The sequence below is a fragment of the Dysidea avara genome, chromosome 5 (assembly GCF_963678975.1).
Source record: "Dysidea avara chromosome 5, odDysAvar1.4, whole genome shotgun sequence".
NCBI lineage: Eukaryota > Metazoa > Porifera > Demospongiae > Dictyoceratida > Dysideidae > Dysidea > Dysidea avara.
The window spans coordinates 2,331,051-2,346,575 of record NC_089276.1 but is presented as its reverse complement, the minus strand read 5'-3'; the positions used below and the strand labels follow the sequence as shown (position 1 = coordinate 2,346,575).

The window sequence follows — 15,525 nt, the reverse complement described above, 5'->3', positions numbered from 1 at the left end:
TAACGGTATGTTGTCATACTTCTCCACCAGACCCCTCAGGCTGTGTTGCATCTTCTCCATTACCATAACAGGTAATCTGTATTGGTCACGTGCGGGATAGTACACACCTATACAGGCAGGTAGACGACATTATGATTCATCACGTGACACAAGATCATACCTAGAAACTGAACGACGCACGGGTGGCGAATGGTACTCCAAATCTGACTCTCGTTAAGAAAGTCGGTTGTGATCTTACGAAGCGCGTCACCTTGTGAATATTGTAACAGTAACTCGTGTACCTCCTTTGCGGCGCACAGTGTCCCTTGATAGTCGACTTCAAAGACTCTCCCATAAGCACCACGACCAATTTCCTTTCCTGTGGGTTTCACGTCATAGAGGATAATATCAGTAGCAACTCTAGTAGCCATAACAGAACTTCAGTCAGGGGCGGATATAGGATTTATAAAAGGGGGGGGCTAACTCAAAGTACTAATCTCTTGGGTAGAGGTAGGGAAGTACACTTCCCAGCATGCTGGAACTAGGGGGGTCTGGGGGCATGCCTCCCCAGGAAAATTTTGAAAAATAGATGCTAAAACACTGCAATTTGGAGACATTTCCACATAAAATTCATAATATTTTCTGCCTGTAGATATTTTATATATACTGCCTTTAGATTATAGGTATGGCTCTCTGAAGCATTTTGCTAGTGGAAAAGTTTGGGTAGGTACAGACAACCAAGTACATGATGCACCCCTCTCACAATTGCACAACACTGAATAGGTGCATGTTAGAATAATAATGTTGAAAGTGGAAAATTTTGAAATTTGAACAATACAAGATTGAATCTGAGAGCATTTTCAATGGAAATTGTGAACCTGAATTAAGTATTGTCATACACAAGTAGATGAATGAAGCCCTTTAAACAGACCAATTCATTTCATTGCATGTATAGGTGCAGGCAGATTTGGAAAAATTCCATAACAGAACCAACTACATGTTTCCAGTGAATGTTCTATAGAGTAGTTAGCTGACTGCTCTATTAGAGTATCTCGATCTTGTAAACCTCCAATGCTGATTCGGGTCCTTGTTGCATAAATTTTAGCATAAATCCACTGATAATACCTTGGAAAGACGTTTATAAGGTGGTTTTATGAGTATTTGTATTATTAGTGATCATATAATTATGCTAAGACAAAATTTCATTATAATACTCAGCATATTGATCAAGTAAAGCCTAAATATGAAGGGGGGGGGGGGGGGGCTTCAGCCCCCAAAGCCCCCCCCCCCCCCCCTGGATCCGCCCCTGTCAGTTACCTCACTGCCTCATTACGAACCGGTTGAGCGTGGCTTACGCACTGGAAAGGCATTTCGAAAGACGAAAGTGCGCATATAACTGAGATAATTTTATAGTCCGACTCTAGGGACCCGCCGATTATGCTGGCATAATTATGAGCATAATAGGTGTCTGAAAGCATTGAGCATAATGCTAGCATAATAGGTAGAATATTTGTGTAATAGAATGAATTCTTGCTTATCAAAATAGCGATCACAGAAAGATCGATATACTCTAATAGAACAGTCAGTAACTCTAATAGAACAATCACATAGCTGACTGTTCTATTAGAGTATATTGATCTTTTCTGTGATATGCATTTTGACAAGTAAGTTTGTGCTTCAGCCACTTATTATTCATCCATATATTAGCAGAGCATGAGAACTGAGGCATAAATAATTGGGCATAATTTGAGCATAATGGGTAAGTATTGAGCATAAATTTAAACATAATAGGTAAATTTTTGAGCAGTGCAGCATAGCATAATAGGTAAAATTATGAGCATAATCGGCGGGTCCCTATCCGACTCTAGTTCTGTAGTCAATGATCAAACCATATAATTACACTAGCTTGATGAAGCAAATTGTCACACGTGTGAATGCATCAAGTAAAAATCAGTATTATATTTATTCACACCCAATATTAATTTTTTTCTCTTTATTTAGTAATATCACTAGCATTAGCTACATATAGTATTAAGTTTTGATGCAATTTTAATTTAATAATTGATTGCATCAAGTAAAAGCTTGACTACATACACAATTTTATTGAAATTCTTTACCAAAATAGCTACAAATGGCAAAAATTTTAACTTTCATAATAAATTATTATGCTATAGTGCACAAACTTGGCATAAAGTTCAACAGATTTGCTACATCATTTACAGATTAGTTTTTGCTAATAAGACCAACCATTCCAAAGGTATGAATAATGTGAAAATAATGTATGAAAGTGGTAAAGAAGGACAAATTAACTTCAAGAACTTGTTCTCCGGCTGGGATTTCTAAAACATGTTTTATTCCTGGAATTACTGGATGTGTTCACACACATATAAAACAATAATTATTGTAAGATCATGGATTACAAATTCCTAAAGGTCTCATGTGAAGACTACATTTCTCATCACTTTCACCGTGCAATAAACTGTATAGATAAATTTCAAGTCCAAAACTTATTGCAAAATGGACATTTTACTACTCCATCATAATTATTGATTGTACAAGTAATAATTACGTATGTAAGTCGACAGTCAGCTCCAGATCCCCTTTGCTTACATATTAGCTAATTCTGTATATGGATTTTATTGAGCTCAACAAAATAATTATGTTACTTATGTTGTACCAATGAGGTACTCAGATCACTTGACTCAGATGATAAAACACTCTAATAGAACAGTCAGTCACTTGTAGTGTACTAATAGTTGAAGTTTTGGTTTAAGGGGACAACTGTGTGTATTATTGTCCTCCTGCACTTAAACATTTTATGAGAGAAATATCCCCATAATTAAGTAGTTAAATTGCATACGTACTTATAAATGTATATACAATCATTGTACACTAGTTAATTCATTGTGCAGTCACCAGGAATCATCATCTTCAAATTGTTCAATCTCATTATCAGAACTACCCACCCCTACACTGGTGTTCTGTGATAGTGTGTGTTGTATGTTATCCATGCCTGGAGCTGGTTGTTGGGACATGATGCTCGGTTCTGTGTGGTCATCCAGTGTGGTAGTGTGTTGATCTGACTGTGACCCAGTCCTCATTACATGACTGTAGTCATTGTCCAGTCCAGTACAGTCTTTATCACTTAATAGTTCAGGTCTGCTCCTGCTGTGACAATAACATGTATACTGTAATTGATGATGTCATATGTAGTAAAACTTAACATGTGTATACTTGTACATGGTCCCATTTATGTAATGTATGTATGGGACTTCTGACATATGAACACATCAATGACATTTAGGACAGTTTCAAAAGTGTTTTCATATCCCTTACTACTGGTCTAACAAACATGGGTAAGGTGTACCATACACTCTATGGTCTACTCCACTCCTTACATTTACTCCCTACATACAGTACAATATAGCTAATGTTTAGCTGTGTTGACCAGTTTAGCCTGTTAATCAGGTTTCACTACATTAGTGTGGTTGTTGTGGTCTGACCTGTAGTAGTGGCTATTGGTGAACTGAGTGACTGACTGTAGTAGTGACACTTGGGCAGGATTCTTCAGTGTCACTGCACTCAATAGAGCAGTATAGGGTAGTATCTCTGTCTGTAGTTCCACTGGTGTCCACAAGTGTGCTGTGGAATTACATGGTGAATATTATCTGTTTTGTTAATACTAAACATGCCACACACAACAATTAGAACACTCTAATAGAACACGCAAAACTACAACAGGGTAACTCCCAGTTATTTCAACCTGTGGACCATCTGGACACACACATAACACTCAACTAGCACAGTACACACAACAACTAATGATAAATAAAATTACGTTTCACTGACATAAATAAAGTGATGACATATTTAACCACTACTAATTTCTATCCTATAAACATTGATACAACACACACCATGTGATGAGATGTTGAGGTGTAGAAACACATCTCTCACTGCTGTACAGTTGTCATGGTAACTACGGTGAACTTCCAGCCATTGTGGTTTGTGTAATGGTCGCCATTTGTTGCCAGTAGCAACAGGTCGAGGATAATTAGAGTACATTATACCTCTGGTGGCCACACTGGAGGAACATGACATCATAATCTCCCTGGTAACCTACATGTGATAAACACCACTCATGATACCAATGTTCGATAGTTCCTACAAGATTGTGCAAAGAGTGCTCACAAAAGAACTGTTACTGTAGCTTAAAAAGTTAGTCCCTCTTTGGTCAATCAAAACCACATCATTGTGTTTCACAGCACAAGGCATGCACATGTGTATGAGTGGTAACATCATATCTACTAGGGCTGTGTACCGATATCACATTAGTTTTATACATCCGATATCCAATATTTACTATCAAGTACTGATACAGGTTTTCTGATGAACCAATATTACAGAAACAGTCACTGCTTTGAAAGCTGGTGTAACCAATGTTCCTTATTTGAGATACAAGCATTATGTCACTATAACATATTATCATGGTTAATTCAGTGCTTTCCAACAAGGTATACCTAGTTTCCAATGACTGCAATTGTTTGTAAGCATTTTGTTAAGACTCTGGTATGACTTGTTTGTACAAATTAACTGTACAATAAAAGATGGTACAAAACAGTGGTACGTACCAAATACCTCCAGTAAAGAAAAAATCTAAATCAGCCTCTAAATCCCCACCCACGTACAACATTTTAGCATTTACCACTGCACCATGAAACCACTTGCACAAATAATTGGCTTATAACAGTACTAATGTAACATAAATAAAATATCTGTTATAGACATCGTAACTGACCGATACAATATCAGTATCCCTATTATCTACATCCTGTGTGTATGTATGTGTGTGTGCGTGTGTTTGTGTGTGTGTTTGTGTGTGTGTTTGTGTGTGTGTTTGTGTGTGTGCGTGTGTGCGTATGTGCGTGTGTGTGTGTGTTTGTGTGTGTGTTTGTGTGTGTGTTTGTGTGTGTGCATGTGTGCGTATGTGCGTGTGTGTGTGTGTGTGTGTGTGTGTGTGTGTGTGTGTGTGTGTGTGTGTGTGTGTGTGTGTGTGTGTGTGTGTGTGTGTGTGTGTGTGTGTGTGTGTGTGTGTGTGTGCGTGTTACAGTAACACTTACCACATTTTCTGACCAGCGGCAACTCAAGAAATCAGCATCACTCAAATATTCACTACCAACAGCCTGTGAAATAAATCAGCACAAGAGAGTAAACAGACAAAGCAGTAGACATGTGTGTATGTGTGTACATGTACTATTAATGTAAGCACATACACTTTCACTACTATACTCCCCATCCTCATGTTCACTGCACTAGTACTGCGTACGCACACGCACGCATGCACACATACACCGCACGCATGCACTCACGCAAGCACACACACACACGTACATACACACACACAAGCATGTGTGCACACACAGTATCCCTACCAGTTGGTCAATTTCACTAAAGAAACTCGTGTAGTTCTGATGGAGGTAGAGGATGAACATGGAACTGGATATGTGGGTGTCTTCCAACACTTCCTAATAAGGAAGATACATTCATGTATAGGTAGTTGTTAGTACTGATAGTACCTCAGGATTAACTAGTAGCTGTGGTCTAGTCTGACCTTCCTCACTGAAAGCTGCTCCTGTAAGGGAACATATGGTTAGAATAGGAGCATAACTGCTGCTCTGGTTGTTTTTTTGCTGTTTAGGTCACTAAATAATAAATGTGAATATTAAATATCACCTTCTGTTTTGGCGTAATAGCACACCTGTCACAAACAAAATGTAGGGAAACCACTAGATCTCATTTTTCATTCAAATGTTCAATCACCTTTCAGGCCACAAAATCTGAACAATAACTTTTCTATTAGGTCTAGTGTAATTAGGGACTTGCAGTAGCAGTCATAACTCACTTTTACAATATAAAATTTTTCCTAGCGACTTGAACAGAAACAATGGTGCATCTCTGCTACCACACACTGTAGTTGAAGCCACACCTCCATCACTTGCAGAAGAAGCCTTGCCCCTCCCTTTGTGAGATGTAGAACGTTTAGCTCCTGACTTTCCACCAGTGTGGGAATAGTCTACAACAATATCAACAATTGATAACATACAAAAAGTTGGAGGTGCAAGCAAGAAAACACATTAAGAAAAAAATTGGTAAATTTTATTAAGCTGACGCACCTAACAACCAGACTCTACGGTACACAAATCACATGATCACCTTTCAGACAGGCAAACTGTAGTGAGTTCAGCAGTGATCTCACATCTCCATTGCTACCGGCAACCAACGCCTCCACAATACATTTATCTGGAGCTATAAATCTACCCTCACTACCCACACACTCTGTCTTCATCACTGTCTGTGCCAGTTTCATCAAACCAGTGTGAGCAACTGGGTTGAAACTGTAGCAAAAGATACACATAGTCTATTATCAGTCCAATTGTGACTTTTTACAGTACATATCATCAAGCACTCAGATACAGTACAAGTACACAAAAAATTTTATACGATATTAAATCACAGTAAAACAATAAGAAGTGTTACTGTGCCCAAGATACCATAACGGAAATGCACAGTAGGGATATAACACTTCTTATTGTTTTACTGTGATTTGATATCGTACACTACTCCAGCTTGTTTCAGTACTATTTATCGATGTGCTATGGTCCCTACTCTAGTTGAAAATTTCAATTTTTGTGTACTTGTTTATTATCATGACTGGTGAACCCATGCATACTGCATCAAAAGAAAAAAAAGGCGCCGCATGCCCCAGTTGTACTAATTATCATCTGAAAAGTGAAGTATCCATTATGCTTCGTTGTCAGCTATGTTCCACCCGTTACACAATATTACAAATCAAGAACTCCACGCATGCCACATCAAAAGAAATGGTGCCGCGTGCCCCAGTTATATCAATTATAGTCTGAAAAGTGAAGTATCCATTATGCTTCGTTGTTAGCTATATTACACAGCAGTACAAATCAAGAACTGTCCAAAATGCACTTCTGCAATCAAAGTAGCCACTATGAACAATTTCCATTACAAAGGAAAGTCATCACGTGCTACCGCCAAATCAACACTTTTCACTGTAAGCAAAGCTGAATGGGACATAAAGGAGGATACTGGTAAGCAGACATGGGGCCAAGTACATTAAAAAGTACTTAAGTAAAGTACAAGTACTTTTGAATTTTCCAAGTACAAGTACAAGTACTCCAGCAGCAATCAAGAGAGTACTTAAGTATACAAGTACATTTTGCTGTAGTAAAATATACACTGTATTCAGTGTATTGTAGTATGTAAGTGTGCCTGGGGGGGTTGATACTTTCAGGTTCTTGTCAACCATTTTCTCTCTTAAACTCTTAAAATGCACTGACTTGAACAGCAGCATTGTTTTTGTTTGCCAGAATGCTATGACATCATTAATCATGGTAACTAAGGTTGGGGAGGCAGTAGAAGAATCACAAGAACTTGTAAACTGCACCTTCATACAATTTTGTTATTCTCATTGTACACCCACTGTGTACAAACTACGTACAATGTTTGCAGTACGTACAAGTACTTAAAAGTATTTTAAGTACTCAAGTACATACAAGTACTTAGTGAAGTACTTGAGTATAAGTACAAGTACATTGGGGAAATTAAGAAAGTATTTAAGTAAAGTACAAGTACTTTCAAATCTGTACTTAAGTGTACTTAAGAATAAGTACTCATGTACTTGGCCCCATGTATGCTGGTAAGTCCATGAAGAATGCATTGTACGTACTGTGGTATGCCAAAAGGCACCTCTCGTGCTGAAGCAATGTCGAATAGCGAAAAAAATCAAGCCCGTCGCCTTAGCCGTTACCGAGTTATGCTTGTCTGAAGGAATCAGTCACTTACTCGGTCAGTAGAAAATTCCGTTAAATAAATTTATTTTAAAATTCCGGTTGGAAACATTTCGGGTCAATCTGAAGGTTTGTTTGGGCTTAGTTTTACCTAACCAATACCACCTCATTGTCGTCTGGGAAAAGCGAAGCTGGTTTTTGGGTGATGTTTTTTCATGGGCCACTCCGACTCCTCTGTGGTCCCTACTATACAGTACTATTGTACTGTATGATACCACCACACCCTCCTTCCCTTCTGTACCTGATGGTGTGTATGTCCAGTGATGTCATCAGTTGCTTTGGGAACAACTTAGCAACAGGACTGTGTGGTCCATCAGTGATGATGAATATCACTGGATAACGACAATGTCTCAAATGTCTCCTAGCAACAACAAAACAGAGAATGTACAATACGTACTGCTCAATTGCAACATAGTCTCGTAAGAGTGTAAGCTATTAAAACTCTCTAATTAAAAAGGGTGGCATCTGTTTCATTTGGGATGAATACTCACAAGTAAAATGGGTGCCATGCCCTTTAATTATGGAGATTTTAAATTGCTCACACTCTCACGAGATGACGTTGTAATTGAGCGGTACCATACAACCTTATCGTATATAATTATTAAATTAGAAAAAAATGGTATGTGAGCAATGCTTTGAAGTTCCATTAAAATAGAAGTTACTTATTCACTAAGTAACTTCAACAGAAACTAAGAGTCGTGGTTAGCCACACCAGTTAATTAGTTATCACTATGCACACAAGAATATATTGTTAACAGAAACACCGTCAACAAAACAATAGCACAACCAACCTAGTAGCTAGCTAATATTCTTCACCACCCTACACCGGTGAGTTAACAGTGTCAAGGTCAGTGTTGGACCACTACTTATATATTATTTATTACTCTTTACTGCCACTGCAATGAAACGCATTACAATTATATATTACCTCAGTTTATAAATAACTAGTAATATGTTATTGTATAAAGGTACTTCATTAGTGTAGTTAGTATTTCGTTAGATAATAATATTACAGTAACAAGTAGTAATGTGCTACTTTACTAACACATTACTTATGTAAAGTAACTTCCATTAGATATTATTAGCATAACAAATGTAGCGTGTCATTACTGTATTAAGTAATAATATTACATAACGCATTACATCCAACACTGGTATTGGAGTATTAGAAAATGGGCTGTGTTGTCTTGATCAACAAGCAGAATTACAATGTTTGCACATGATTCCGTTTTCACTTCTTTAAAGATAGCAGGGTGAAGCTATCCAGTACGTTTCACTTGTGGTAAGTTAATTTTGACGAGATATTTGTCTTGTATATAAACACAACTTCCTTCATCAAGCACTTACACCAATGTCAATACAATTCTCTTACTCAAACTGATGCAATACTTGCTGATGTCACTAAAGTAAGCAGCGTGTATCACCAGTCTACCACAGTAGAATGCCTGGCTCTTCAAAAGGAGAGTTAATTTTCATGCAGAATTACCCATGCAGCTTATCATAAACTCTTCACTGACATAGCAAAGCAGTAGTGTGTAAGATGTCCTGATTTAAGAGGAGTAAATGTGCGTTCATCAATTTAACTGTACAACCATTAGAATAATATTTCATGTAGGCACCATATTGTCTAATGTCTACATCCTGACACATACCTCAACACATCATGAAATCTTGATGGATCTCTCAAGAACACATTTGGGATTTCCTACACACAGTAAAATCACCAGTAACACTACACCCCACACAGACACAACGTCTAATAGGATATTTTATAACAGGATGTCTGTCTGTGTGTGAGTTCATTAATGGGAAACTTTATGTAAGTTTTGTGAGACACAGTACAACTTCTTTGTACAGTAATACAAATTTACAACTGATTTTGTAAGGATCGAGTTTTAAACCACACACACACACACACACACACACACACACACACACACACACACACACACACACACACACACACACACACACACACACACACACACACACACACACACACACACTACACACTACACACTCTACAACACACACACTACACATACACACACTACACATACACACAACACACACAGCACACTACAAAGTCAAAATGTCTGTAAAAGCTTTCCTACAGTAGCAGGTAATTCAAGTGAAACTTCATACATGCTTATACGTTTCTATTTGACAAAATTTAATTCAACTTCACACAAATGTTTTTAGGATTGACACCTTTACCTCTATCACAACAATTTTCTTAGCTGCAATCTCATTGGACGGATCTCCATCCAACTGAAGGCTTGGATAACGGTCTGCTCTACTAAGGAAATCACAAAACTGTTTAGTTTGAGATGGTTGATAGTAGGTGACTCCATCAGAATCTTGTTGTGTTAGCAAGCTGGTCCCACCAGTCATTGTTGTGGGGTTAACCCATTCTAGTATATCACATTTCATGTCTTGTGATAGTGCCTTCACTGTGGCTGTCTTTCCACACCCTGCTGGTCCTGATAATAGGCACACCCCACCATGTGGAGCCTGAGAAAAAAAATACAACTACTGGAGGCTAGACAGCCCTAACCTGGACACTCCATTCCATCCATTGTTGAACTTCAGACAACTTCTTCTTGTGAACTGCCAGCTCTGACTAAAATACAAATCCATATTTCAAGTATGCAAATATGTATAGCTAATGAGTGCATGACTATCCTTAATCATGTGGTGGAGACCAGGCCCCTCACATTGAGCCCATACATCTAAATTATTACTAGAGATGAAGGCTTGTGCTACACTATTTTCAAGACTTATACAAATGAGTCAGTGTCTCTGGTATAGGGGTCCTGAGGACATGTATGTAAAGACAGCAACTACCTGGTAGTGTCCGACATGAGTGTATGTTGTGTGTGCTTCCTTGACCAAGAAAGTTCACTTAGATTGCTTCAGTCTACCAAATGTTTTTAGGGGACCTGGTGGCAACTGGAGAAGCAGCCCACCCAGCTATGTATAACATCAATGGGTACCTGCATGGGGAAGCAAATGCCCAACTGTCCATGTCTTGTATAGTGGGTGAACGTCCAGTGGGACTTCAGGTACCCACACCTTCACCTGTGAGACATGGCACAGCCTTCTGTGGATTACTATTCCAGCAGGATTTTCTTGTGTTGACTAGTAGTACCAGAGTGGCAAACAGGTATCCCAGGACTGGTCCACTGGGTAGGCATAACTGTGCTAGTACGGCAGCTAAAGACTTTGCCTTCAGTTTTTGTTTGTGGCAGAACACAAATTCTCTCCAAATGGTGACAGTTGGAACACACACACACACGCACACAGAGAGAGAGAGCAAAAAAGGTATTACTTTTACATGTTAATGTGGGAAACCTTTTGAGACTTTGCAAGACATTAGAAGTTTTGCAAGTTAACATTCTGAAAGCCTTAACTAGGCTTTGTTATCAAGACTACTAGTTGTGGAACAACTTGAGGCTTTAAGTTTGTGTGTGTGTGTGTGCGTGCGTGCGCGCATGTGTATGTACGCGTGCACATGTGTGTGCTTGCGGCGTGTGTATATGCTTCATGTTTCTTCTGCATTGCCTGGTAAATCGCTGATACAGTACCCAGTACCTGATCATATCAAGTCAACAAAAGGGAATACCTCATGTATACATATACTCGAGGATAGCACTTGGACCAGACTATCAGAATGTTGTCCTACTTAGCAGGTTTCTTGGTCAGGTGATGCTTGGGGATTGGGAAGGTCATCTGACAATGTGTGTAGTGTATGTGTTTAGTACACAATTCCTTACAGCAGTTTGTGGTGAGTACTTATCACTCCATAACAATGACTCCAGCTCAACACCTACACATGTACATGTTACCATATCACACTACTCTAGTTATATACCTATAGTCAATGGTGAAGATTGTTTATATGTTACGTTGTATGATTTCTTGTGTTGCTCTGATGTCTTCTTGTTAAGTCTCTTTCTCTTGGTACCAACACTAGTCTTGTTACCATCACTACCAAATGAGGAGCTGACCCATTCTGATATACTCTGCAGTGTAACACATCCCATCATTATTTAAATATATTAAGTAAATCCTCGGTCACATGCGACCATAAAGACTGGCTCAAAAATGAAACCACCGTGGGCACAGCAAGGGTGAAAATACAAAAATATAATGCTACAGTTACCTCTAGTAATAAGTTACAAGATTCACAGTGTAAGTAGGGCACAGCCACTCCCTGCAGTCCCATGCTATAAATATCTTTTGAGATGATGTAATGCAAATCTTTTGAGGCACTATCTAAAATTTGTCTCACTGATGCTTTTGATATTGATAAATCTTAAGCAATAAAATGGAGGACATTCAAGTGTTTATTGTTGGTAATGTCCCGGTACAAGTTCAGTCAACACCACTGCTCAAAATTAAGCGCATCCCGAGTAAAGTTATTGCCTATATTATATCCATTGAAGTACACTTTGGTTAAATTTTTACGAAATATAAAACAGTAAGCATAAGAAATGCTTTGTAGAAGCGTTTGGTTGCAGGCCTGGTAAAGGTTGTCCTCTGCGGTGATACGCGCTAGGGCTAATATTAGCGCCTTGCACACATCTCGATTGTACTGGCTCATACTAATGTAAACATAACGGCGGCTGAATTATTAAGTGTAGTAACTCACCAGTGAGTTCGTGGAACGATGCTCCATCCAGTTTTAAAGCAGCCTTGAAAAGAGCACGTGCACAAAAAATACCGTTCACCCGTTATTCAAAATTTTAATGATGTCATAAGGGAGGCACGCCCATATTGTTGCAGTACTATGCCAACAGCTAAACAACATCGACAACCTCGTCTGAAACAATGAAGAATTTTATGAAATTAGGAGTATTGCTGAAGTGAGTGTACATGCAAGTTTAATGTACCTCCAGGCTGGTTGCTTGGAGGCGTGTCTGCTAATACAGTTTTAATACTTTTCCCCACGTAGTCTCCTGCTGTTACCAACCGCTTATTGCAATGATGAAGATAATGCTGGGATTATTGCAGGAATTGCAGTAGGTGCTGTGGTACTATTGAGCACATTTGGGTGCATATTTGCTACTTACATCTACTGCAATTGTAAGAGATTGAGACACACTTGGCCATCCAATATTAATGTTGAGGAGACAATGTACTTACCTCAAGCAGACCAGCTGGCATCATCTGCCAGTTTTGTAGCAATGGATGATGACAGATATGCCTCAGGAGAATTGTCACTGGTGTTTGCAAATGCTAATGCCCCCACCCACAATGCTCTACTATCTGAGCTAAACTTTCCCAGGACTGCAATATGTCTGATTAAAGACATAGGCAACTGGACTCTAGGAATGGTATATCAAGGAGAGGCTACTGGTATTAAGGAAACTGAACTATCTACTACTGTGTTAGTGAAATCACTTCATGAGAGAGCTAGTCGTAAAGTAAAGGAGAGGTTTTTAGCTGAGATGAAATGGGTTGTAGAGTTTAACCATCCTAATGTAATAACACTGTTAGGAACATGTGTTAAAAATGAACCAATGTATTTGATATATGAGTATCTGGAGTATGGACCCTTGAAAGCATTCCTGCAATCTGTGTCCAGTGCATGGACTGATTTTGAAGTGCTTGATGATGTTACTGATCGTGATGATCATGATGTTGGTTCATCACCAATGTCTGGTGGTCCCAACCAGAGCTCAGATGTACTAACTCTTGATGACCTGTTTAGTTTTGCTATTCAAATAGCATCTGGGATGGAACATATTTCCAGTAAGGGGTTTATACACAAAGATCTGGCTGCAAGAAACTGCCATGTAAGCCGTACTAACATAGCTACGCTTGGACTTGTGATATTAATTCCAAGTCAAATGTTTCATTCAAGTATTTATCCCTTTACTTTGGACACACTGGGACCATGCTATAGAGGATAGTGTGTTTTGATTTCAGGGGAGTACAAACATAACTCATACACTAACTCTGTCTTTACTCCTCCATTTTTGATAGAGTGCATGTAGAGATGGAACTGCTATCTGTTAGTATTGGTTCACAGTTTTGCTGATCACATTATGGAATACAAGGACAAGTGTCCAATTACCTATTGAGATGCCCATGAGGTGGAGTTCCAAGAATTATCTAGTTATAGATTACCATGTGTAGAAAATTTTAAGCCTATACAATCTATTAAGCTGTCATACTACCTACCTGGTTATTTGGTAGAATGAAAATTGAAAGAAATAAACTTTATATCTTTTTTAGTGGAACTATTAACTCTGACCATAATCCTCAATTGGCTGACTGTGTACTGTTAATCTATAAAATCTTCTGCTATAATATTACTACACTCTATGGCTGCAAATGAATCACCAAATCCATGCCATACTGTTACTTGAATTTGTTAATACTGCGCATCTTTTGTTATTATGATTATGAATAAAGTACCTGGTAAAGGCAGAGACTGTATACCAGAAGGCCTTATAAAGGCCTAAGATGTTTATATTAACTGCACTAAGTATGTTTGAAAAGTAGGAGAAAGAAGAAAAAATCCATGACTGGGCCTGGGCAGCCTTGAACCTGCAGCCATCCGATTAACGCTCAAACGCTTACAGGAGTCTGCGCCAGGTGGTCAGGATATTTTCTTCTTACTATTTTCATGTATTTGTATCCATAGGAATCCTAGAGATTGACTTATTATCTCTAAGTACCTCAAGTGGAACCAAATGGACATTGTTTTATTATGATTTGTATGGTAGTGGTAACAGGCAAGGTGTAGTTTAGCAACAATAACTAACTAGCTCTTAAATGGTACTTATAACTTGCTGCCGTGTGCTGGACACTGCAAAGCAGTAATAATAATAAATTGGTGGCTGACCTCAATAAGAGACAGTACATGGGAATTTGTCCTCTTCCTGGTCATGTGCCTCCCTGAGCTGTATAGACGTTACGAGACCAAAAAATAATATTGATATATATATATATATATATGGGCTGAGATTTTTGCGTCCTTTCTTTTATTATTCAAAGGGAATTTTTTATTTTTTTATTCATATACGTAGCAGTAAAAGACTTACTATACAAGAATGGTTAGACAGTGTAACCTTAACATTTACCTCTACAATCTATAATGCATGCACTAGCTAAGATCCCATCTGGGCTTCTTCATGCAACAGAGGGAGAACACTAGTAAATATATGTAGTGATTTGGTTATCTTATAGTATACTGCCTGTACTTGTTCTGCCTATGCTTTTACATTGGAATTACTCAGTGTACTAGACTAAGTCCAAAAATTTCAAACAAAAACAGATCATTTTGCCTTGGTATAAATTGTTTGTTAATTGTTTCAATACTGACTAAAGAAGGAGTTATACTATATTTGCCGTGCTTGAAGCACAGCCATCCAAAGAGTTTAGGATTGTCATTTGATGAGGTGGGCTTCACACTTACAGAAAAACTGAATACCTATTGAATTGTGTAATAGTATACTGTTTAGCTGGAAAATGTTAATTACTTAAGTGCATCTATACTACTTCAAGCTGTGCTCAACTATCCAGTAAGAATGTAATTCTCTCATTCTCCCTTAGACACAATGTCTGTTTCTGTCAATTGCCAGTTCAGCTCTTAAGCCCTTTTAAAGCAACCATGATGAATAAGGGCCTTTATGTGGTGGAGTTATGGTAAAGGTTG

At 38.4% G+C, this 15,525-nt stretch overlaps 2 protein-coding genes across 3 annotated transcripts in view; one reads left to right on the top strand and one right to left on the bottom strand.

Moving 5' to 3' along the window:
- Positions 1-2,788: 2,788 nt before the first annotated feature.
- LOC136256826 (cell cycle checkpoint protein RAD17-like) lies at positions 2,789-12,632 on the bottom strand. Of its 2 annotated transcripts, none has more exons than XM_066049865.1 (15): positions 12,511-12,632; positions 11,731-11,881; positions 11,633-11,685; positions 10,414-10,479; positions 10,074-10,370; positions 9,509-9,561; positions 8,098-8,217; positions 6,193-6,374; positions 5,882-6,052; positions 5,556-5,611; positions 5,412-5,504; positions 5,100-5,162; positions 3,897-4,098; positions 3,483-3,621; positions 2,789-3,147 (listed from the first exon to the last, which is right to left on the bottom strand). In XM_066049865.1, the coding sequence occupies exons 1-15, from the start codon at positions 12,535-12,537 to the stop codon at positions 2,892-2,894; spliced, it is 1,929 nt and encodes a 642-aa protein (XP_065905937.1). In that variant the 5' UTR covers positions 12,538-12,632; the 3' UTR covers positions 2,789-2,891. The 2 variants fall into 2 exon arrangements, with proteins under 2 accessions (XP_065905937.1, XP_065905938.1); XM_066049866.1 differs by having other exon boundaries at positions 2,789-3,144.
- Positions 12,615-15,525, top strand: part of LOC136256828 (high affinity nerve growth factor receptor-like) — a 3,540-nt gene continuing 629 nt past the window's right edge. Inside the window, exons 1-2 of the mRNA XM_066049869.1 lie at positions 12,615-12,724; positions 12,814-13,657. Of these exons, the coding sequence (XP_065905941.1) occupies positions 12,690-12,724; positions 12,814-13,657 (879 nt within the window). The 5' untranslated portion in view covers positions 12,615-12,689. The remainder of the gene's footprint in view (positions 12,725-12,813; positions 13,658-15,525) is intronic.

Excerpts from the sequence above, each read along its gene's own strand:
- LOC136256826 (XM_066049865.1), bottom strand. The coding sequence starts at position 12,537 with ATGGAGCATCGTTCCACGAACTCACTG. Across the intron at positions 11,882-12,510 it reads ATCGTTCCACGAACTCACTG|AGTATATCAGAATGGGTCAG; the intron begins GTGAGTTACTAC and ends GTTACACTGCAG. Across the intron at positions 6,053-6,192 it reads ACAGTTTGCCTGTCTGAAAG|ACTATTCCCACACTGGTGGA; the intron begins GTGATCATGTGA and ends ATATTGTTGTAG.